General features: G+C 43.0%; 1 protein-coding gene across 1 annotated transcript in view; it reads right to left on the bottom strand.

The window, feature by feature from the left end:
• Positions 1-342: 342 nt before the first annotated feature.
• LOC137340703 (cytoplasmic phosphatidylinositol transfer protein 1-like) overlaps positions 343-25,128 on the bottom strand; it is a 166,286-nt gene continuing 141,500 nt past the window's right edge. Inside the window, exon 10 of the mRNA XM_068003380.1 lies at positions 343-4,630. Within this exon, the coding sequence (XP_067859481.1) occupies positions 4,368-4,630 (263 nt within the window). The 3' untranslated portion in view covers positions 343-4,367. The remainder of the gene's footprint in view (positions 4,631-25,128) is intronic.

Below are 25,128 nucleotides of genomic sequence, written 5' to 3'. Positions count from 1 at the left end.
AATCTTTAGTCTTAGCATCATAGAAATCACAACACAAAAGAAGCCCAGTTGGGTCATTTGGCCTGCGCAGGTAAGGCTAGTTAGAATCTTAGACTTACCTTTACTGAAACTCGTCTTTCACTGGGCACATTTTACCAATTCTCAAATAAACTGGTAGATTCAGTATCGTACAGCAGTAAACGTCCTCCATTTTAAAGGCCCACACTCTCCTGTGTTCCTGATTCACAGAAGGAGCCTTTACAATGATGGGTTCCTTAAAAGAAAAGAAATCTTATGCCTATTTATTTTACAAATCGAACAGCAAAGCTGATTCAAATACAATAAACAGCCCACCAATAAACCAACTTTACACATTTCTTTTATTATTCAAAAGAGTAACTACACAATGGTCTTAATGAATATAAGCAAACCCTTATTCTTCAATACACTTCATGAAGCCTAACTATAACTTAATCCCTATAGTTCAGAACCCAGAACCATTAATATGTAGTAATATATTCATTTACCACCATGAACAACATTTACTACGTATAAAGCTAAGACATTCTCTTTACTTCCTGTGTTATCAATGCATTCAACTAAAATTATACATCTTCTGTACTATTTACAGCTACTGCAATTGACACTCTTATGAAGGCCATTCATAACTTCTTGCATTATATTTCCTTATATACACAATGTTAACTCAGCCTTGCATGATGATCTCAATAGATTTATGCAGTCTTTTTGCAGAAGGTAGCAAGTGTACATAGTGCCATTATTTGTACAATCTGTTTCATATAGAAATGGCACAGGTGCATTTCAAAATGAGTCACTCCAAATAAACAGCAGTCACAAGAACATGGAAAATAAGATTTAAAAAAAAACTCCGGTTGCCATGGCACTTCCTCCAAGTCGTGTCGACCCAGGTAAATTAATAGTTAGAGCTGCACTAAAGCTTCTGCAGCTGAACCAAACTCTATGCTGGTGGCCAATGAGGTTCTGCCCATTTGGCCCTTTTCTATTAATTGGCATTGATACATGAAAACCAGAAGCAACATTCTTGATTTTTTTTTCCCCTTTAACGATAAAATGTGGTAGTGTAGCCAAAAATTGTGATTTTTTTTTTAAACAATTATTATTTTTATCCCCTTGGTTCTATCTGAGCCATGTATCCAGCTTGCCAACCTGCACCAGGATCTTCACTAATGCTGCTGTAGACCATCTACTCAGAATTGCCTCCGATTGGTGAACAACTCCCCCACTGGGTTTTCCCTCTCTCTGTAGGAAGGGCCTGAGTCACCATTCAGTGTCTCCCCACAGTGATGTAGGTAGGGACTCAGCTGTGTGGGGAAATCCAAATTAATTGTTTTTAATGTAAACAAAGATCTTACGGAAATATCACAGAATAAGGCTTTTTTGTAAAAAAAATAGTTATGCTACTTCCAGTCCAAGTGATAACTATTTCTTTCAATTATTGAGGAGGAGGACACATTGATTACCTAAATGTAAACCCTGAACAGGCAAGTCTGGGTTATCACACTGCTCTATCAAGAACGCATCAGATATGCAATCAGTGTATTGGTCCATCAACTCTAAATGATAGAAACCATAATCCAGGTTCTTGAATTAATTAACTCAATTGTAGTCCTCCCAGTAGAAATAAGAAGGATAAACAGTTCTGATTCCTAAAGGCCTAATGGAGGGTCCAGTAAAAACAGGGTGGAGTGAACCAGGGTCACTGTCAGAGTCCACTGATGCACTTCCGGTCATGTTCCATATTATGACTTACAAGTGTTTGTGACTCATGAACTGTAGTGATTAGAATGCTATGTAAGGTGAAGTGACTGAATGTTCCTGAGGATATGCTTAAAGCTGGCTCACTTGCACTGCTACAACACATGTGGCACCACGTCTGTATAATGCACTTTGAATGAGAAAAGAAGTCAAGAGAGCAATAACAAGATTCAGAACAGCTAACACTTGTTTCGCTCTGTATTATTTTTGGGAGGAGGAATTTTTCTCTACTAAAATGTAAGAAAAATGTGATACTAAATGTGGACTGAAGAATAAAGCTTGTCTAACAAGTCAGTGTAAGTTGGTAATTGAATTATTTTTTTCCTTCTATCTCAGTCATGTTTACCTGCCACTTTCACCAGATATGTACAGTGGAAAAAAGGGTTTGAGACTCAGCTAGATGTGTTTATAGAGAGAAGGGACTGAGGGATATGGTCAGAAGGTGGCGTTAATCTATGAAAAACCAAAGGGCTTGTTGGGTCTAACAACCTTTACCTGTTTCTCAAAATTCTTATATTCTTAAACTCATAAATAAAATGTTTGCATCAAATCCACATCTCTTGCAAAGTAGATTTTGAAAATCGACTTCCATCTGGTAGAGTATTACAGCCTGGTTACCATAGTGACAATCAAAGAACCGGGTGAGAAGTAACAGGAAAAACGCATATTATTTTGGTCAAAGTGATACAACCTAAAAAAATATATAAAAATACTGGATCAAATCTAGTCCATAATTCACATTTTATGCAGGTTTCTAATGACCAGTGAGTTCAGTTCAGTAATTTTACAACCAGTCACTAAAGTTATATATTGAGAATTAATACTGAGGTGATCAATACACCAGATTTTATGGTAACTTTAATTCCATGCTGGATTTGGAGGTAAAGCGCTTTGGGACGTCTTGATGTCGTGAAAGGCGCTATATAAATGCAAGTTCTTTCTTCTTTCTTTAATAAAATAGTTTAAATGGTAGTTTATGACATAGCATTAAAGTAATCAAGGCTGAAAATTTTAAAAATCTAAATCTCTATTTTAGAGAATTTCCAACATGGCAGCCAACACTTCTGATGAGAGGAAAAAGCCACCTGGCATCATTGTAAGGGACATATTGAAGTGGCCTTTGCACTTCAATTAACCCACCAACTAAAATTCAATTCTTCAAATTTAGAAACCCAGGTGAAGAGTCGAGGTCTATGGTACAATGGTGAAAAGAACAGAAGACCCGATAAATTAAGAAGCTTTTTCTTTATAATTCATTCTTGGGATCTGGGCGTCATTAGCAAGGCCAGCGTTTATTGCCCATCCCTAGTTGCTTGAGAAGGTGGTGAGCCACCTTCTTGAACCACCGCAGTCCATGTGGTGAAGGTGCTCCCACAGTGCTGTTAGGGAGTTCCAGGATTTTGACCCAGCGACGATGAAGGAACGGCCGATATATGTGCAAGTCGGGATGGTGTGTGACTTGGAGGGGAACTCGGTTCTGGTTAGTTGATGCCAAAAATTGCAATAAATGCTGGCCTCGCCAGAGACGCCCACATCCCATGAATAAATAAAAAAAAGGAAGGCAAGACAGAGCGAGGAATGGAGTTCTACAGTTTTGAGGTCCTGGAAACAATGAGTTACAGTAGGAAGCAATGCGATGAGTCTTTATTTCAATACAGTTAGAATGTGGAAGGAGGAATAACATGTCGGATGAATGACATATTTGGAGGTAGAAGAGAGGAAGGTTCAGGTGAATAATCACCATAAAAGTATTGTTAAAATAGAAACAAGAACGGTTGCGATGGAAAGTTAGTGTTGGGTGGCTAGAAGTGAGAGAAAGATTGCCGACCAAATGACAAGCTTTATCAATATCTTATCGAGGAGATGTTAGAAAAACCTCCTCAGATATGGGAACGGTATTCAGGCCTTAGGAGGACTCAGGCTGTTAAAGAGTTAAGAGCTACTGAGGGGAAAAACATGTGGCACTAAAAAGGAAATTGAGCTTCCTGGTGGAAGCTTAAGCAATGAAACAGCTTTCCTGTAAGTACTTTGAAAACAAATTTAAAAATAAAATAACATCTTAAAGACTAATTTAGGAATACCATGTTATCACTGCAACTCACTCGTGAATTTGTTAGTTGGGAGATGTGGGATGGTACGTTATTCTTATGTGTGAATCTTTACCTGACAGTCGGACATTGGTTCACTCCACCTGTCCCCTTACTCCATTGATGGTTAGATTAAAAACTTTGTTAATATGTTAAGGAAATTTATTTATATGACAGTGTAGACTATCAGTCATGCTAACACTAAGTCCTGAGTCTGGCTAAAAGTCCTAATAAGGAATGATAAAGAGAGTGTAGTAAAATACAGCATTGCTGTTAGAGAATGTAACCTCATCCCAGATCCTTATCTCAAATTAAGAATGCTAATTTTATGGCCAGTCAGTATTAATGCAGGTTTGCTGTTGTAAAGATCATTGCACTGTATCTTTACAGGCTAAAGCTTTAAGGAACCCCTAACAGATGGCTTTTTTCAGTTAAGTAGCATTAGATAAATTCAATAACTGAAATATCACAAAAATGCAGCCTCCCACCATGGAGCTGGCATTACTATTTCGTCGCGCGCTCTCGGAGCTCTGGCAGTGTCAGCATTTCCGGTGCCGACTTCTTCCGTGGTCTGTCCTTTGGCACACTGAGGAAGTCGGGTGGGTCACCGCTGAGTGGAGTGGAGGGCGCGCTGGCAGGGGCGCTGTGGGTTGCTGAAGGCTGGGCAGCTTCGCTAATGGAGATAGTTGGGGCCATGATTCCAATCTTCTCATTCGTAGCTTCCTGAGTTTGTTTCTCATATTCTCGAACTTCATCCATCGTCATATCTGCAAAGGAAACAGGGAGGGGGACACAACAACAGATGAGCAACGAGTCGAACCTCCTGGGTATAGCAGCGTCTGCAGTTTTTATGGCCATCACATTTGAATAACAACAGAGGATCAACAAAAATGTGTAGTGCCGTTCAAAACAAAAACGTCCCACCTTTTTAGGACACCCTCGCCTCCCAAATATCAGATAACCTTACAAAGGTTACAGATTACACGTGTAAGTCAGTGATAGGACAGGAACATTCATTTGACATACACACATCGTGGATGACTTAACGTGCTTCACTTTGGAATGAAGGAAAGGCGGGGGCTTATTTGAGGGATGAGACCACAAGGTGATGTGGTGATCCCCAGTTCCCTGGTACTTAACTGATGGAAGTTCACGGTTGCTTACTGGTCCAAGATTGTTTCAACCACTGCCTTGTTCTTTTGAAGCTTTCAAAAATTGTTACCCGAGCTCTGTGGTGGAGAACTTTCCAGATCCACGAACATGTTGAAGGAGATCGTTCATTGACAACCCGTCAGGTGGTGAAGTATCTCACTAAGGAGAACCTCAATCAGAGCCCGCTAATCAGAATGCTGTATTTTCAAATGCTGTTTGGAAGATGCACCAGAAAATCTCTGGCACCATGGAAAGCCTTGACAAGTTTCTAATGTGTACGCAATTTATATTCGACTTAAAGAGGCAGTATCTGAATTCGGAAGTGTCTGTTGGATGCTTTTCTGGTCGGGGGAGGGAGAACGACCAAAGGAACCATATATCAATTTCACAATATCACATGAAAATGATCCGATATGTTTTAGTGTGATTTATGTCATAACATTATCGGTCTGTAAACAAATGAAAAAAGGCTTGCTAAACACTTTTTGAGGAGGTCAATGTCGCCTCTGAGTCAGAAAGTTGTGGATTCAAGTCCCACTCCAGAGACTTGGGCACAGAATCCAGGCTGACACTTTCAGTGCAGTGCTGAGGGAGTGCTGCACTGTCGAAGGTGGCACCTTTCGGATGAGACATTAAACTGAGGCTCCATCTCCCCTCTCAGGTGGACGTTAAAGATTCTATAGCACTATTTAGAAGAAGAGCAGGGAGTTCTCCCTGATCCTGGCCAATATTTATCCTTCAAGCAACAACATTAAAACAGATTATCTGGTCATTTATCCCATTGCTATTTGTGGGACCTTGCTGTGCGCAAATAGGCTGCTGCGTTTCCTACATCACAACAGTGATTACACTTCAAAAGTACTTTATTGGCTGTAAAGCGCTTTAGGACATCCTGAGGTTGTGAAAGGCCCTTTTAAATTCAAATTATTTCTTTTCTTTCTGTTAAAGTCACATAGCTGACAGTAGATGGTGACTGATCTCTGAAGTCATGTGAAGCAGTGAACAAGCATACACACAATGAGCAGAAGGCCACTGACAGGATCTAAGGGAGGCTTTCTTATCAGGAAAGAGCAGTCTCCAAACTATGGAAGTAAAAATTAGCCGTGAAATACCTTTTTGAACCAATTAATTCCTAATTCTAACAGTTTAGCTGTGCTAGGTTTAATACTTCTGGAAACCCAATGAGTAAAGGTGGCTGGAAAATACAGTTTCATGCAGCTTAGTTTAGCACACTGCACTTACAGATACGTACATGAGGATGTCACACTTGTTTTGTGAATACATTTATGATTCAGTCACCCATAGGGGCGGTGTTTCACCTGAGTGACATTAAATCCATTGTTACTGTCAATGGTGGAGATATTCAGTTCCTCTCCGAGTCTGCTTTTAAATGTGTCCTAGACTACATGGTCTGGATCTTTAAGTGACAATCACACGCATTCATTACTTTCATTGCAGTTAATCAAGATTTTTCTATTGTGCAGAATTATCGACACCCACAGAATAAACTGCACTGAACAACTGGATGGGTCACCTGCACTGGAGCTGTTTATTGCCCCCCTTCTACACTGTAACCCTCTCATTACTGCAACTTTCAGAATATTCACACGCTGGGAATTTCCTCAGAGCTGCTCCTGCTCCACTGCCATAAATTCTTTGGAAGTGCGACGGAAGCCTGGTTATGTACGTGGAGTAGCTCCGAGGAAATTCCCGACTAAGTTTCTAATACAGGAGATCCATAATAGAGACTCTAAGAACGACGAATAAACTAGACTTAAAAGGCGTCAGCGGAGCCAAGCAACATTTCAATGGGCGCTATACACTCTGAATAAAATTCAGAATTTTCAACAGACTTATTTTTGTTGTCAAAACGCCAGCTCAATCTTCAAAATGCTGCATGTTACTGGGAACTCTAAACAATGGTAAATTCTCAATGCTTCTAAACGTCTTTTGACGGGAAACAAACCAGCCCCTCCTGTAAATTGATGCAAACCTTGTTGGACTTGTGGCTTGTTATGACATTTCAACGTGCCTGCTAGTACTGATATTTTGTGCTCTCAAGTGCAAATCTGCTGAATTCCAGCAGGGGGCTCCCGAAGCCTTGCATTCCAGACGTGTGAACAATCGACAAGGGTTTGGACAAAATGGGTAAATAAAGAATACAGATGGGTTCATTGGAGCCACTTCATCCAATCTGGTTTTCTCTGTAGTCCGTACCTATCAGATCATTACAGAGACATGAGACAGTTTCCACATTACACCAACCCAGTATTCACATAAGGCAGCTGCACACAGACCTCAGTGAAAGTATTGAGGAACCTGTAAGTGCAGAACCAATGCTAGTACTGCCATGTTCCTGAAGTGTAGATGCAGCCGGCTTTAAATCTGCCAGGATTGGATAAGAATGGCTACTGGGACGGCCAATTTTCAGGGGTCGCCCAAGCCACCAGTCTTAGTGAGGCCCCACAACTTCCACTTGGCAGTATAGGACTTGCTTTTCAGGAACCAGCTGCGATAGAAAAGCCTTTATAGGCAGACGTCATTTTATTTAAAAGCAAACTCTTCGGCACCAATTTTAAATGGGGGGCGGGGGGGCGGGAGTGCAGGAATGGTATGTGCGAGCCCCGAGTGGGTGGCGCACCCGGGGGGGGGTCTGAGGACGTGGGGGCCTGGCTGATTTTAATGGCAGCACCTCATTTCTATAAATTTCCTCGGGGTCCCGCCCGAACCCAGACTGATCCACTACCTGGCTGGCTGGCGGGAGCGGGAATTCAGGCGGCAGAATGCCGCAGCCGGGGAACCGTGGGAACGATCCCCTGCAGTCAGGTAAGTGGTGGGGGGAGGGTGGCGGGGAACGATCGCGGGAGTGCCTGGGGAATCAAGGGAGGCCCAAAGTTTCCTGGTGAGGTCCGGAGTAGCTCACCTGCTCCTCTTGGCTCACAAGGAAGCCTACATTTTTTTTTTTAAAAACTTACCTGCCAGGGCCTCTTCCGGCCCAGGATCCCCACCTCCCGACAGGTTTGGCCTGAGGGGGAAGCCGTCACTGGTCCCCCGCTCAGGCCTCCGACAGAAATTGCTAATCGGGTCCTGATTACGTCATCGGGACTCGATCTGTATATTTAAAGAAGGACCCTGCTACCTTCCTGTGAGTGTCCCGTACGCCTGATCATAAGGGCAGGTTAATATGGGGACCCGGCAGGAAGGCACTGCGATCACAGGGAGTAAGTCACTGCCCTTATTTTAACTCCCCTCCCCCGTTTCCTGCCCAGTTTCCGCCAAGTGAGGGGATAATGACCCTCAGCTCCAAATTCAAATTCCATTATATGCTGTTACAATGCACAGTGCATTATAAACACATAAAAGGTTCTGCTCCTGCGGACAAATGTGTACTGAACAGTAAAAAAAAAATCAAATCTAAGGAATTGCAATTCAGTCTTAATAGTACAAGAACTGGCTGTGTCATGGTTAGCAGTGGGATATCGTCATGGAAAAAAAAACCAAGATGAAACTGCTCACGATGTCACATCTCTGTGGGGTTGTAACGACAGAACCTGCTTTCATTTCCGCTGGTGTTTCTCCCTAAACATGGCTCACCGTAGAGATAAAAAGGAAAAACGACAAATGTCGGAAAGAAGAAATAAAAAGAGATCATGCTGGAAATGCACAGCTGGTCAGTCAGAGAAAAGAACCGTTCAACGTTTGAGTATTTTTGAAGCCTCTGTAAAAGTGTAGAGTCAAAACATTAAATGGTTTTACCTTCTTCAGGTGCTGACTGGCCCGCTGTGCATTTGTTCTTTTTATTTCAGTTTTATGAGTAATCAAACTCCCTTTGGTGATCAAAATATCACTTTACAAGAAATAAAGAGGACCCTTGGGTGAAAACCATCCTTCAGACATCTTTCAGCAACAGTTGGGACCATTTGGTTATTCCAAGAGTACCTCAGCTTTCCAGCAAACACTGTTAAACTATCCTGTTAACTTTTGGTAATACAGAGAACATTTACAACAAGGGATATTTTTTTTTCCAGGAATCTCAATTTCTCACATTGGTTGCCTTGAACAGTCAGATGGGCCTCTACATGGAACCCAAACAGGCAAATCAAAGCTGGCAGCATTCCCTTGTTAAACTGCAACTATTGCTACGGTATTCTACTAGTTAAATGCACATAAGAAAGATCAATTAGAATATATAATGTATATATAACGATCACTATTTTAAGGAACTGAATGTTGTGTGGCTGACATTATGTGAAAGTTGACTTTTCTGAACAAAAATGGAAAAGAAGAGATACAGAAAATAAAAACCACATCACCATCTTTATCCAGTCATAGTCGGGTTGCCAACTCTGGTTGGACAGATTCCTGGAGGTGTCATCACATGACCACCTGCCTCCAAACGCCCCGCCCCTACACTCCCGCCATTGGTCACCCAACACGCCCATTCTCGCGGCACCCCATCTTCCCACGCCAATTGGAAAGTGATTAGATTCTTCATTACCTGATTGGATGATTCTTGACTGTCAGTCAAACAGCCTTTTTTCCCATGTCCAATGTTTTTATGACTAATTACCAAAAGTGTTCAAAGAAAACTTTTTAAAAGCACAATTTTTTAATGCCCTTATGATTTTTTCTCACGGATTGCTCGCAGCAGTGACCTGGAGATTAATTCCTGGAAACTCCAGGGCAATCCTGGAGGGTTGGCAACCCTATGCCACAAGCACACTTGGTCACAGTTACCTCTGGCTATCACTGGTCCACAAATAATGATTAAATCGAACAATGGATAACAATCTAACATTTCAAAATCATGATGGGTTTAGATAAAGTAAATGAAGAGAAACTGTTCTCATTGGCGGAAGGGTCGAGAACCAGGGGACACAGATTTAAGGTGATTGGCAAAAGAACCAAAGGCGACATGAGGAAAAACTTTTTTACGTAGCGAGTGGTCATGATCTGGAATCTGCTGCCTGAAAGGGTGGTGGAGGCAGATTCAATCGTGGCTTTCAAAAAGGAATTGGATAAATATTTGAAAGGAAAAATTTGCAGGGCTACGGGGAAAGAGCGGGGGAACGGAACGGAACAAACTGGATTGATCTTACAAAGAGCCGGCTCAGAGCTGATGGGCCGAATGGCCTCCTTCTGTGCTGTAATGATTCCATGGAAAAGAAAACCGGGCAAGGTGTAAAACGTGCTGCCGATTCGCTACCAATTTGCCGAAGACCTATTTGACCCACTATGAGTCAACAGAAGTTAAATTGCTGTGGTCTGAGGTGAGGCAAAACGTGAAGTATTGTGTATATTATTCACTGCTACACTTCAGAAGGGATATACATGCATTGGGGAGTGTGCACAGAACAGCAACAAGAGTGACTGCAAGTGTGAAAGCAACGAACTGCGAGAAAAGATTAGAGAAGCTTAAGATCTACAGTCTAGAAACAGGAAGATTAAGGTTGATAAGACATTAAATGGTGAGTCAAACCAGTGGAACAAGAGGAGATAAAAAAATTCAATTAGCGAAAAGCAAATTCAAAACAGAACGCAGAAAAAATTGCCTTCACTCCAAAGGCGATAAATATTTGGGATAACATACTAGGTAAGGTAGTGGAATCAAAGATATTAGCAGAGTTTAAAATGCAGTTGGATGCTAGGCTTGGTGAGTTGGATCAGTGGAGGAATAAGCTTCGATAGACAGAAGAATGCTCTTTACTTGTCATTGACTATTACAAATGCAACTGTGAAAGGAAGGCTAAAGCAGAAGGGTTTTAAAGAGTTACTTGAAGCCTCTTTAAAGCAATCAAGAACTGCTGTAAAGGTAGATTATGATGTTGTGAGGCTGAGAGGATCATTAGAAAGATGAAGTGGGATAAGTGGGTTATGTTCATTCACAAGGATGTGCAATTACACTAAAATTATCCTAAATCATATTTATCTTCGTTAAATCCAGTCATTAATCACTGAAAGGATTCCTCTGGCTTCGTGCCAAAGACTGAGGAGTCTGGTACTCTTTAACAAAGCTACAAGGGTATCTTTAGGGTCTGCAGAGAGCATTATATGTAACCCAATAGGCCGTGGCAGGAACCCATTTCTGTGGAGATTTGAAAAGCTGGTGGAGTGCGCTACGAAGATAGATGGTCGGGGAGCCCTGGCGACCAGGGTTGATGGAAGGAAGTGGATTCTGTTCTGATTAATAGAAGGGTGGCAGGCATTGATGTTAATGATGCTGAATTGTTAAAAGCTGTTTTAGGTAGGAGGGGAAGAGGGGAATTGTAATGGTTTTACAGATCAGTATCTTGGAGCTGCCCTGAGGTGCACACTTAATATTCCAGACCATAACGGTGGTTTCTATCCACAAGAAGAGAAATTCTAGTGAGACCAAAAACTAGTGAAGAACCTTTTCAATATCTTTGCTGTTAAGGTAGTTCTTTGGATTGTTGCAATCGCACATTGGATGTGTTGAAAGTTCGTGGTGTAATCAAAAAAAGAAAAGGTTGGATTTTGTTCTGTGGAGGAATACATGGGACAAGTTGGAGCTTTGTGCAGATTGTGAAACCTCAAAAAGCTCGGCGGAAGTCCACTTACTTTTCTGTCATTGATTTTATGGGAAGGCATGGCTGAGTCTTACATTATCTGGAACGTGTACTCCAACTCCAAGATCCGGTTAAGGACTCACTGAGCTATTTCTCTTAAAAGAGAGTCAATGTCTTCACTAGTAATATGTTCATAAAGGGACAAAATCCTGGAGAATTTGTTTCCATTATAGAAATTGTCCAATTTTAATTTTCATTGAAATTTAAATCTGATTTCCCTTCCTCCCCCTATCCCAACTCCAAGGCCATGGTGACCAATTGCAGCACCACTATCACTGCTCCAGCAGAAATACATTAGTTTAGCACAAGGCTTAGTTGAGGGAACTTCACAGAGCATTTACTGATTGTGCCAATGTTCCGGTTACAAATTTCAGGTCTTCACTTGGTAGTTTCTCAGGTTCAACATCACTGGACCTTCTCACAAGTAGACCCCGTGCCCTCTGTGATGTGGAGTTCACCTTTATTGCCCAGTCATATGATAGAGGGTACGGTACAGTAGTGGTTATGTAACTGGACTAGTAATCCAGAGGCTTGGACTAATAATCCAGTGAGTCCAAATCCCACCATGGCAGTTTGAGAATTTGAATTAAATTTAAAAATAAAATCTGGAAATAAAAAGCTGCTATCAGCAAAAGTGACCACGCAGCTGTCTTAATGTCATAAAAACCCACTAATATCCTTTAGGGAAGGAAACCTGCCGTCCTTACATGGTCTGGCCTGTATGTGAATCCAGTCCTACACCAACGGCCTAGCAGCCACTCAGTTGTATCAATACCGCTACCAGTGGTTCAAAAAGAAGGCCCACCACCATCTTCTCCAGGGCAACTAGCGATGGGCAACAAATGCCAGCCTTGCCAGTAATGATCACATCCCAAGAGTGATTTTTTTTTAAATGATAGCCTGACCCAGGGGCCATATCTATAAGGCTCCTCATTTTGTGTATTGGATTTCGTGATCTCGTGCTTTCTCCGCGTGCGTTTCTCCTTTTCTCCGGAAGGAGGACTGATAAACACTCTCATCGGACGAGGCCAACTGTAAACCCAACAACTGGATTGAAGTGAACAGAACACCGTTTTCAGCAAAATTCAATCTATTTCCTGTTGCTCCTAGAATCATCGCCAAATAACGATTTTTATAAACTTAGCATAATAGTCCCTGCCTCCCCCTCAAAAAGGAGCTTAATCATTGTGGGATTTCCTGCTGTGCAATCATTTCATCTGATATTTACAGGCTCTGTCACACCGACTAATATCACTGTCCCTTATTTCATTTTGTATTCACTAAAAAAAGTCTCCAACCCAATAATTCAATCTGAAGAATAATATTTCTGACTTTCCTTCCCCAATTTTCTACCTTCTCTTCTTAAGGAGTGGCCTATTTCTGGGATGTGGTGCCAGCAGCCCTCTGCTACTTCTTTTAAGTGGCCATGTGATCCCTGAACAGTGGGTGTTGGCAGGCTATTTAACCACGGAGGGCATTGGAGTCAAGCCCGCGTCTGTTTGCACAGGCGTACTTTCTAGAACGGGTCACGAGATGACTATGAGGAGTGAGAATCCTTGGCTGATTCATCACTTCCCTGATTCTTCACCTCTCTAGACCAGGTGCGCTGAGGGCAATTCTAGTTCCCCAAACTGCTGTCATGGCTGAGATCAGCTCATTCAAGAGACCACAGTAAATCTAATCTGGGAGCTTGTGGTCTATATGGCTTAGTACTATGCTGGATAGTGCCTTCACTCCCTGGGTCATCAGAGGACCTGGTTTTGTAGCGAAGACCATTTTAAAAAATAATATATAATTACAACAGTGCACTGGGACAGTGTCTACCTCTTTCATAAGAAGAATGCAACATCTGCATATATTGGGGGCTTATTCAATGCTTTCTTGACTGGGTGAAGAGGTAAATTTTCATAGTTTGATGTAATTGTACTGGAACATTTCAGTCAGTTACCCAATTGACAGTATTAATTTGCTGTTCCTAATCTAACCGTGGCATTTTATACACTATGTGAATGTATACAGTGCTGCAATTTGGCAGCAACAATACAATTATTGCTGGAATAGCTTATTGCTTCCAAATTCAGTCAAAGATGGAGACCAGCAATATTTTCATTATCTAAATAACTGAACTGTGTAGTTTTGAGCAAGCAGGCATGGGCTCATCATACTCCTTAAGTAATCTCATGAATTAAGTCATAAACAGGGTCGAATGGTGGGGGTTAGCTGAGGTCTGGTCAATTCAGGGGCATGATGGTCGTGTCACCAGATTAACTCACAGCAAACCATCCCCTTGGTTTGTTCTAGTTAAATATTTTGTATTCATAATAAAAAGCTGTCAGTATTATTATATAAATGTATTCTAAGTTTGTCCTATGGTGTAGAGAGAATGAGCCTGGACCAGGGTTGGAAGAACCGGAAAGGGCCCCGAGAGAAAATGGTGGCATCATCTAAGGGGCCCTGGGAGAATCTGGAGTGTGGAGCAGTGGCCCAGGGTGGGGCTTGGTCTGGGAGAATTTGGGATGTGGGTTTGGGGCTGGGAGAACTTGGAAGAGTGGGGTTTGGGGAACTCAGAGTGGGAGCTAGTTTACGTGGAGAAGCAGGTTGCATTTGGCATAGCCAACTCTCTGAGTGAAGGAGAGGCAGCGGCCGTGGTTCATTTACAAACCGCGTGATGTTCCATCTGTTCTGGATGTTTGAGCTGTGTCCCCGGTGCTGGAGCTGGAGCTGGAACGAGGGCAGGACAAGAAGATCAAACCCAGTGGCAGAGATGGAGAAACAGCAGCAGCTTCATTCAGAATAGTTCTGTCCAGGGGAAAAGTTCCCGCTGCTTGTCTACAACCCTCCATTTGCACAAGAAATTGAACCAGAAAGAAAAAAAGTCAGGAAGCAACCCAACTGTGCCGAAACAGATTTTTCAAAAAAATATGTAAATCTGACCTGTTTGATGTTGCAAAGAGTCCTAAAGAGTAGGAAACTGGAAGGCCCTGTGAATGCACATTCACGGAGGCCCAATAAAAATTTGGGACTCAAGGCCCAGCTTAACTATCCAAAATCTCCGAACAGAGCAGAAGACAAGCCGGAGAGAGGGGAGGCCTATGTGAGGGAATGTTGGTTGATTATGGAAGATGGGAGCAGGTAAGTATCGTAATTTTTCCCCACAATTGATAAATTTTTTTGTGTTTGTCATGTCATAAATGACACTTTAGGAGAGATAAATAGTGAGATGTGTGAGGGAATCAACACGGCTGCAAAAAGAAGTTTCTTTTTCCTCAGGGATTTAATTGGTTGGTTTTGTGGTGGTTGCCGGTTGTGCTCCCCGCAAAAAACTGAAGTTCTTTCTTTAAAGATTTTGAGGCTGCCTCTTTGGCCTGTGCAAGGCCCCACTCTGAACGCTTGCCGCTTCCACAGCCCTGGCTGCAAAAATAATTCAGGGCCCCCCCTCTGCTGACCTTAGAACCCTGGGCCGAACAGTCATCCCTTGCATCCACCATTCAAACCAGGCAAATTGTGGGGAACGCGTAGGAGGACGTATCGTCTGCATTTGTATTTAATTGTCCAAAAATGCACTTTTCCAGCCCTACCTACCCCAGACCTACCGAAAACAAAATTGGCAGGGGAAATCTAGGCCAAGCTTCTTAACTCCTGAAGTTCGAATAACTAGTCTTATGAAACGTCACAGTGTATAAGGCTAAGAGAGCACTCACAAACACATTACTCTTCATTTCTAAATCCTAGAGTTACTGCTTGTCCTCGAGGTATGGAAAGCCACCAAGCATTACTTATCTGCATTCAGTTGCCTTAAAAAAAACACATCTGTGAGGCTGAAGAGTTATAGCACCTTAAAGTTGAACGCTCTCAAGCTGTTATTTAGAAGACACTTACAGTTTGAACACAAGATGAGAGGGAGGGTTCAAACCATAATTCCAATAGAAGATGGAAAATTTAAAAAAATATATATATATGTATATGCACATAAAAATAATAAAGGAAACAAGAAATCATAAAAAAACATACATTTGTCCAACAGAAACTTTATGGATCAGGGGAAGCAGGGGCTTGAGATCCAATTTTGTGGTTGGTTTCAACTTGCATCTGGCACTCGTATTTGCGGACTTCCTCCAAAGTCAAGTCTGTGAAAAGTTCAAACAGGCTGCTGACTGCGGAAATTTATTTCTTCTGTAGTTTCAGTAGGGAGGGAAAAAGAACGTTATAATAAGGAGCAGCTGTCACGTTAGCGAAGGGCTGGCAAGAAAGGCTGGGTGTTAGTATTTTTATTGGAAAGAGGTCGAAAACCACCCGAATGGAAAAAGAGTGCTTTTCAGAGAAAGGCAAGAGGTGATGAAAATACATCGTGAGCTTCTATTGAAGATCAAACTGTGGCATGAAGAATGCAACACTCTTGTGATGCAATTGCAGGTTAGTCAATGGAGGCATAAGCTGAAAATTCAACAATTGTGAGGAATCATCTCCTCATGGAAGTCCTCCTGTCTATCGATGAGACCGAACGGTCAGAGAGGACTTATTCACAATCCAGACTAAGAGATACATTGGGCATAGGAACATACAAAATTGACAGGCAGGAAAAGACCAGCCGGTCCATCAAGCCTGCTGACTCATGATGTCTGGAGCATCACGGCTAGTCACTTCCTCCCTCCCTCTTCCTCCTCAACACCCACCCCCACCCCAACCCCCCCACCTCATATGTTTTCCCCTTCACCGCCTGGGTGGTAATTCGATGGAGTGGATCGCCCACTCGTTGTAGAAACTGCCAGGATTTTCATCCCAATGATTTCAATGGAATGAAAATCAGGCGTGTTCGACAACAGATTAACTCCGCTGGATTACCTCCCAGGTGGTGATGAAAAGTTTACCTCAGTGTCTCTACAATGCTTCATTATTACCACTCTTACTTATTACAACAGCATCTTGACCAATTGTGGTCAAAAGGACAGTCGTCTGACAAGTTCTCCAACTTTAATAACCACAGGTCAGTCAAAGGCAGCCTCTGTATACAGAGGCTCAAAAACATCTGCTTTTCCTATTTTTTTTAAATACTGCACGTAAAAGTTCAACCTGGCCCTTCAAACCATTCCTACCTCAGTTTTCTTTGGAAACATCTAAATGCTGATTTTTCAGGGTTTTTTTTTACATTCAATTTAACAAAATGTAATTCAAACTAGTAATAATTACATTGCAATTGTCTCAAATGTGAATCCCTTTGTCCATTAAGTGCTTTGGAATGTTTTGTTTCATTAAAGGCGCTAAATAAGTGTGAGGTGTCGTCGATAACTAATTAAAGTTCATATGGGGCCGGGTGGGGGGGGGTGTAGAAGTAATTTTACACAATTCGTTCCCTGCTTAAGTGATTTTTATTCCCCCACATTCTGCACAGTGGAAGATGATCAAAATCACATAATAAACAATTAATTTATTAAAGAGGCGCATTTTTGTTAATGGTTGAAAATTCAGAAGCAATTACTTTCCAGTTTATTAAAAATACCAGGGAAGAATCGATGTGGATAGGCTTTTATTGTTAATCTCGTCTTATCATGTGACAGAATGGAGTTAAGGAATGGAGCAATTAAAATCATTAGACATTGCATTCTGAAATATATTCCTTTGCAATGAGATGTCTATATAGTCCTAATAAATATTTTAGAAGGCCCCTAAAGAAATGTGTGGACAGCAATAGCTATTTTACTGGACTAGTAATGCAGGACTCTGGACTAATAATCCAGAGAACGCAAATTTAAATTTCATCACGGCAGTTTGAGAATTTGAATTCAATTTTTTTTTAAATCTGGAAATAAAAAAGTTGGTCTCATTAAAAGTGACCATAAAAACCAAACTGGTCACTAATGTCCTTTAGGGAAGGAAACCTGCCATCCTTACCTGGTCTGGCCTGTATGTGACTCCAGTCCTACACCAGTGTGGTTGACTCTCAAGTGCCCTCTGAAGTTGCCTAGTAGGCCATTCAATTGACCCGCCACCACCTTCTCAGGGTAACTAGGGATGGTCAATAAATGATGGCCTTACCAGTGATGCCCACAATGGGAGACTGAATTTTTCAAAATCACATCATTTTTTTTTTGAAGTATTGGTAATGATATATATTCAGAAAAGGCACTGCATTGAATATAAAGATCCCTTTGCACATCTTCTAGAAGTCAGGCACAGGTTGGGGCTCCTATTGTACCATTTATCAAACTACAAATGTGTCATAATGCGGCAGACTTTGGAAAATTTATAGCAAACATGGGAATAACTGTAACTCTCAGAAATGTATTTCTTTTGACACAGTCCTCAGAGAGTCTTTTATTCTACAATGATCAGCTGTCAGTGTTGGCAAAAGCGCTTTCTGAAAATCTCTGATGTACTGTGTTTTTTCTAGAAGCTCTGCAAAAGTACCAGCACATCCTAATTGGGAGTCTGACGGTAAGCCCATCGACCGGGAGTCTGACGGTAAGCCCATCGCCCGGGAGTCTGACGGTAAGCCCATCGACCGGGAGTCTGACGGTAAGCCCATCGCCCGGGAGTCTGTCGGTAAGCCCATCGACCGGGCGTCTGACGGTAAGCCCATCGACCGGGAGTCTGACGGTAAGCCCATCGCCCGGGAGTCTGACGGTAAGCCCATCGCCCGGGAGTCTGACGGTAAGCCCATCGCCCGGGAGTCTGACGGTAAGCCCATCGCCCGGGAGTCTGACGGTAAGCCCATCGCCCGGGAGTCTGACGGTAAGCCCATCGACCGGGAGTCTGACGGTAAGCCCATCGCCCGGGAGTCTGACGGTAAGCCCATCGCCCGGGAGTCTGACGGTAAGCCCATCGACCGGGAGTCTGACGGTAAGCCCATCGACCGGGAGTCTGACGGTAAGCCCATCGACCGGGAGTCTGACGGTAAGCAGGAGGTATTCGATCCCCGAGGAGATTGATCCAGAGGTCCAAACTCCAACTTTGTGGGCCTCCGTCAGGGTAGACACCAGGTACCAGCACCCTCCCCACTCCGAGTATGGTAATGACTCCATCCTCAGGACGCTGGTGAAGTGAAGTCACCAGGAATTTTGGAGCCTAAATAAATTGCCAATAAAAATGATCAAATAGAAACCATCCTTAACGCTCATTCTTAAAAAATGAGGATGGCTGTTCAAGCTGAGCATTAGCCTATGACACAGTACACTGGCGCTCTTACAGCTTATCACGGTGTACGGGCATCCAGTTTCTGCCTGTACTTCTACACAAGGGCGCACTTTCCAGGAAAGATGAGGCCAGAAGATCCTCCTGAGCAGCTGACAGCTGTGTGGTAATGGCAGAAACCAGGGAATCCACTTCCACACTCTCAGCTGGGGAACTGTACATTGTGAGGGAACAACCTATCTTTGCAGAGATAATAAGCCCCCTTAAAGTGTGTGTGGGGGAGGGGGGAGAAGCCAGAACATAATTCACACTGTGGTGGGTAAAATTGTTAATCTGGTTATACTGCTATTAATCTGCTGAATTAAATACGCATCACGTAGAAAGCAATTTGTGTGGCTCAAACCTTTAAATTATTTCTCTCCTTTGCAAGAATTTATAAATGCCTTGCTCCACAAGCAGAAGATCAGCATAAGCCTTCGGCAAGTCCAGCAATCCTAGTCATTCATAATATCTACATTAAAAGCATAAAACCTACATTAACCAGCCAACATATTCACTGCTTACAAAGCTATCTAGTTCTTACGGTGCCACCCTCAGTTGTCAGCACTATAATTTTTGCACTCAAATAAGCTCATTAAGGACTGAGATGGTCCCGAGGTCTATTCAGTTAGGATGAAAGGCTTAGCATTTTATCCATTTACTTGTGTTGAAATCTCTCGCAATTAGCAACATTGAAAGGGCAAAGTAACATGTCCTTTGCTGACAGTTTATACTGTCACCTCTAATTTCCACACAGTAAGTTCTCTTGCTGGAGTTGCTGTGAGATTCTTTCCCTTCCAGGCTGCCATTATTTACATCCCTCAATATATTTGAGTTCAAGCATAGCACAGTATTAAAGCAGTCTCCTATTACCAGTATAGCTTCTCAACTTTTTTGGGGGGAAGAGACTTCCTTTATAAACCACTATATGCCCCCAAACATCTTCCAGGTCTTTACCATCGAAGGGGACGTCTACTTAATTAAAACTTTACATCACGCGTCTGCTCCCCTATAAATATTTGTACCTTTCATTTTAATGGCTTAGAATGATCAGAATTCTGAATTATTCAAACTTCTTTTGGTCTCTCAATGGTCAGAGTGCTCTGAAGTTTGGTCTATTCAAAAGGTACATTGTCCTAATCAACTGTAATGTGACCAATATATTTCTGTCCTTTCTAAACAGTGGAGCTGATTTTAGTATGACGGCTTTGAAATGGTGGGAGTTGGGGAATGGCGCAATAAACACCTGCCTGAGTTGACCATCAACGAACCAGGCCGGGTTTCTTGGTTCACCTTGTTTAGCATGTTGTGGATGAGCAGCAGGCATGTGTAGGACTGTCGATTGGCATCTTGCCCATTAGGGGTTTTGAAATGATGTGCTACTTAGAGGGGCAATCTGCTTTATCAGGCAAAAGAGGACAATCTAGTGTCATGAGCTTCTGAAAGATGTCCGCCAACGATTGAGGAAATGTCAGGTGCCTTGGCTTTCTATCGGAGCAGTAGAAGTACGGGTGGAGCTGGTTCAGGTGAGGATGCCCAATTGTGAGATGGGGAAGAGCCAGCCACCATGTCAATGCCAGCAGCTTCAAGAACCTTGCTTCAGTGCCAAAAAAAGTTCAACAATCACACCAGGTGCACCAAGCTAGGAAGGACCACTTACATATCTCAACATTTCAACGAGCATGACCTGTACTCTTGCCTCCCCTCAAACTGTCCATTCCTTGGAAGCTTCCCATAGTTGTCCTTCAGGGAAAACTTTGCACCTTCTCTGTGCTTTTCCTTATAATTTGAAACGCTTTTCCCCTTGATAACTCCTTCCATTGATTGCGATAGCATGATGCGCGCTCCTGTCATCAGTCACACTATGGGCACCAGGCTAATTCAAGTGGGAAGCTGAACACCTTACCAAGGTCCATTATTCACCCCCTTCTATTCGTGTTGCAGAAGAGGAACCCATAACCAAAAGGGGCTTGAGGCACAGGAGAAGCCCCTCCCTCTTTCAAAGAGGCAGGAACAATTAGGAGGAAGCAAGAGATGAGTAAGTTGGAGGATGTGTGGTCAACCTTTTCAAGCCTCATTCCTTCACTCACTGCTTCTCTCATTGCAACCACAACAGGATTTAGACAGTGACCTGAGGGAGTACACTGGATGATCCACAAGTAAGGCAGGATCAGGTGGCGGTGGCAGTGGCAAAGGAAGAACCTGCTATCAGCCAAAGGGCCCTTTAAACAGATCTCATTTGAAACAACTGCCTTACCTCCCCCAATGCCCAAGGTTTGTGGGTGCAAACTGGTGTTTATAGGACGTTAACAATGCAACACCGCATTGGCATCCAAATGACGTCACTTTTCTCTCATTGGATAGCTTTTTCAAAGAGCCGACATAGGCGTGATGGCCCGAATGGCCTCCTTCTGTACTGTATGATTCTATGATTTAAATTTATTCACGGAGTTCCTGCTTCTTTCAGTCGGGTGCTTCCACCGCTCGCTCCAGAGTGCATCGGGACATCGAGTGGGACACACAATGGGCGCAAATCAGGCAAAACTGATTCCCGTCCAATTTCCCTATCTGTTACACCCTATTTTCAGGGTTCCATGAACACCATGGGGCTGAATGGCTGCAGGGTTCTTCCAGTCTACTGTAAATTTGGAGGAAGATCCTCGGAAAGCCTGGAGAAACAGCGTGAACGCCATTTCTCTGGGGTTTTCTACGGATCTTCCGGCGAAGTTATGGGAGAAGATTGGGAGAATCCCTATGGAATATCCACCCCATATTGTCTTTCCATCAAATCTGGCCCAAAAGGAAGAGGTCAATCCCTATAGAAAAGAATGCATCATCTAAAAATAATTAGATGTAAACAGCCCAGTAGTAGTACAGTTATGGAGCACTAGACTCCAGGTGGTGGAGAATTTGTATGCAGCTGATGTTCAACCTCACCTTCACTAGTTAGACGAGTCTAGCTAGTTGGCAAGATGGGAGCACTGTACCCTTGTTATTACTCAACCAGAGGTGGGAGGGAGAGGAACTCACTGGACCAGTCCCTAGGCAGAATAACACCTGCTGTCAGGTGGGTATGCAACAGTGTTACTGCCATATAAGGAGAAGGCCAGGACCCATGCTTTCCTGTCACCCCAGTCAAATGAAGAAGAAACAGTGGACCGAATACAAGGGGGAAGAATTCAATTGCCCTCCTGCTCCGAGTCAAACACCTGTTTTGGCAAATTTGTAACTCCAGGGGCAATTTTAACCTAACCCGCCGGTGGGGAAACTGAGGCGTTCGGGTACAATGCTGGTTTTACACTCCGCCCGATTTTACTCTCCATTGAAGTCAGCGGAGAGTAATATCGGGCGGGGTGTAAAACCAATGTTACAGCCGATCCCATGGGTTTCCCACCCGGCGAGTTAGGTTAAAGTGACCCCCAGGAGCACAATGTAATAAAAAAAAGGCACTGCAGTAACGCCTGCGGGATTTGTTGAACTCAGGATGCAGTGTTTTAGCCCCAGTGTAGTTTCAAAGAGATAAAGTCAATCATTTAAACGGAAACGGTGCAATCATCAGATCCAGGGGATTACCTGCGCTGTGCCCATTTTGGGACTACTGTCAAAATGATCAAGTACTCTTGTTAGTAGAAGTTAGGAAAGGAAAGCACAGACGGCAACCGCATTTATTTGAAGAGCTCAGAGAAAATGTCACATCCAGAAAAGGAGCAGCAGCATGACTTCCTCATTCCTTCCTTCAGCAGAATTTTTTTGACAGCAGCTAAAAGCCAGACCCCTGACATTTTGGTGCAAGCAAGTGATTAGTGACAATGTTAAGAGCTTTGTTTCATTTTCCAGAGTAGTCTTACAGTCGACAATATAAACCAAAGCTATGATTACATTAGGTCCACAGAGGCCTGAGAATTAATAGGGATATTCTGCAACGCAAACCACAAAGCAACTTAAGAACAATTCTATTAATATCCATTTTTACCAATCTCACTTTAACCAGAGCTCTCAAAGGTTCAAGTGCCATTTTCCAGTGAATTCTAAACGCAAGATTGATAGCAAGCTAATACCGAGAAATGTGTACTTTCATTGGTATAAATGTAATTATCTGCACTTGCAGGATCGGAAGATTAGAATAATGCTTAAGAGTCGTGACATCGGCCAACATTTGGTCTGCCATACTGCAAGACCGATAACATCTAAAACGATTTTAGTCAAATCTCCATACAAAGTAATGCTGTAGAGGCTTATGGAAGGATTTTAGTCCTACTATAAAAAGCAAAAAGGTTTATATTTCCAGTATTGTGAGTTGCATATTATAATATTTTGCTCGAGATGGTATGATCCATTTTCCTCCAATTATTAGAAAGTAAATTGGCAATATACTGTCACTTGTACAATAGTCCGTCTGTTTTACCAGATTTAAAACATCTCCAATCACTGCGAGTGGTGATGAATCATCAGGTAAGAATTCAGTTGTGTGAATTCTGGTTTTCCATTTCCTTCACTGAATCATGTCCAAAGCAATGAAAACAACAAACATGTTCTGCTTCTGTATTTTAAAAAAAAGCATTAGGCTAGAATATCAGAATAACTCATTCTGCTGTTTTCTGACATTTAGATCCTTGTTTTCTGTATCCTGATGTTTTCTACATCAAAGCTTGCAAATTATTTCTGTCATTTTACGCCTCCTCTGTCGGTTGGTATCCCTTCTGATGCTGCCTCTACCACCTGTTCACCCCGTGTAATTATCTTGCTTTGATGGACCTCCAGACTTTCTCAATATAAGAACAACGCTAGTAAAATACATAATTAGGACTTGTATTTTGGACAACACTAATGGATGTTGGGATGATGTATGATGTCCTTCACTGACCAACTTCGGGAGGGGGAGTGGGGGGGCTTGGCGGTACACATCTTAACCATCCATTACTCAAAATGCATTGGAACATTCTTGTTCGAAGCTGTCATTTTTTTCCAGTCTTAATTATAACAGCCATCGCCTTGTTGCTATGGTGATGCAGTGTACAGTAGCACCAGTACAATGCGCCATAGCATGGCGTGACTCCCCCATACCACTGAATTCTTGGTTCATCCACATTGAGGGAGGGAGAGAGAATTATTGCCATCTGATTCTCTCGTGCCACTGGAAGCAGTTTGCCCTTCTTTGTCTCTGCTGAGAGAGACAATTGTGGAAAGTGGGGGGGGGGGGGGGGAGGGGAAATAATGTGGATGAGGGGCTAAAAAAGGAAGCAAGGAATGTAACCACAAGCATTGCTTGGTATATCCACTGCAGCTACGGTGCCAAAATTGAAAGGATAGAAAAATTAAGTGGAGTTTTCTTTAGCAGAGGCAGGTCTTGCGAGGGATGTTTTAGGAAATAGATCTCAAACGGGAGGGAATGGGAGACATGCTTCATGGTAAGACACTTCTATCACGTGTGTTATTACAGACATTAGGGGGGTGGATTTTCCCCCCAAGCGGACTTTGGGCAGCTGACCAGGGGCCCTACGTCTTGGGGGGGGGGGGGGGGGGGGGGGGGGTGGTTGGGTGCCAGAGCGGGAGCGGCCTAGGTAGGTTTCGTGGAGCCTGGAGGAACACTCCTGCTACTCCTGGCCCCACAAAAATAAAGAGGAACCTACTTTTTGGGATCCTCTTTGTCTGGGTCACCAGCTGATGGTGTCAGAGAGTGCACATCCAGTCCAAGAAAGGCACTCTGGGTCCAACATATGTCGTAGGACCCCGATTAGCATTTTAAATGGGCCTCCTGCCTGACTCGGGGGGCCGCTCCAGATGCCCAGCGGTAGGCCTGGTGGAACATTGCCGCGGCCATGACGACAGCGGGAATGAAGGCGGTAGTCATTGCCCACCATTTTATGGGGCGATGCAGCCCTGTTTCCACTGGGCTGGAGACCTGAAAACTCCCCCGACAGGATTCCTGTTCTCCTGGCTTGTTACAGTTCTGCGTGATAGAATATCACAACCTTGTATTACGATTAACAAAAAAGAACACGAAAAGGCAAAAAAAAAAACTCCAGGTCGTTATAATGGAGAATTAATCAAGGAGCAATTAACTGATTCTTTTCCCAAAGTCTCGTGTGTGCCAACTGTTAATATAAAGCTGTCTACTGCTCCAAAGGAGAAAAGTGGTCAACATCCCTCAACGTACACAGACAGACTCTGAACTGACTATCGGATTCTCTGCTGAAAGCATCTCCCACTTGACTCTCGGAGTGAAACATGCCCACGAGCTGCATTAAGCCTGTGCTGACTGGCAGTTATTAATTTTAATGATGCTTTCATTGTGTCAGTGCCTGATTGAAATGGCTTTGGGCTTGACTCGTGAAAAAAATTCTGTGGAGCGGATAGTA

This window comes from Heptranchias perlo, chromosome 22 (assembly GCF_035084215.1).
Source record: "Heptranchias perlo isolate sHepPer1 chromosome 22, sHepPer1.hap1, whole genome shotgun sequence".
NCBI classification, from domain to species: Eukaryota; Metazoa; Chordata; class Chondrichthyes; order Hexanchiformes; family Hexanchidae; genus Heptranchias; species Heptranchias perlo.
This window is presented reverse-complemented; position numbering and strand designations above follow the sequence as displayed.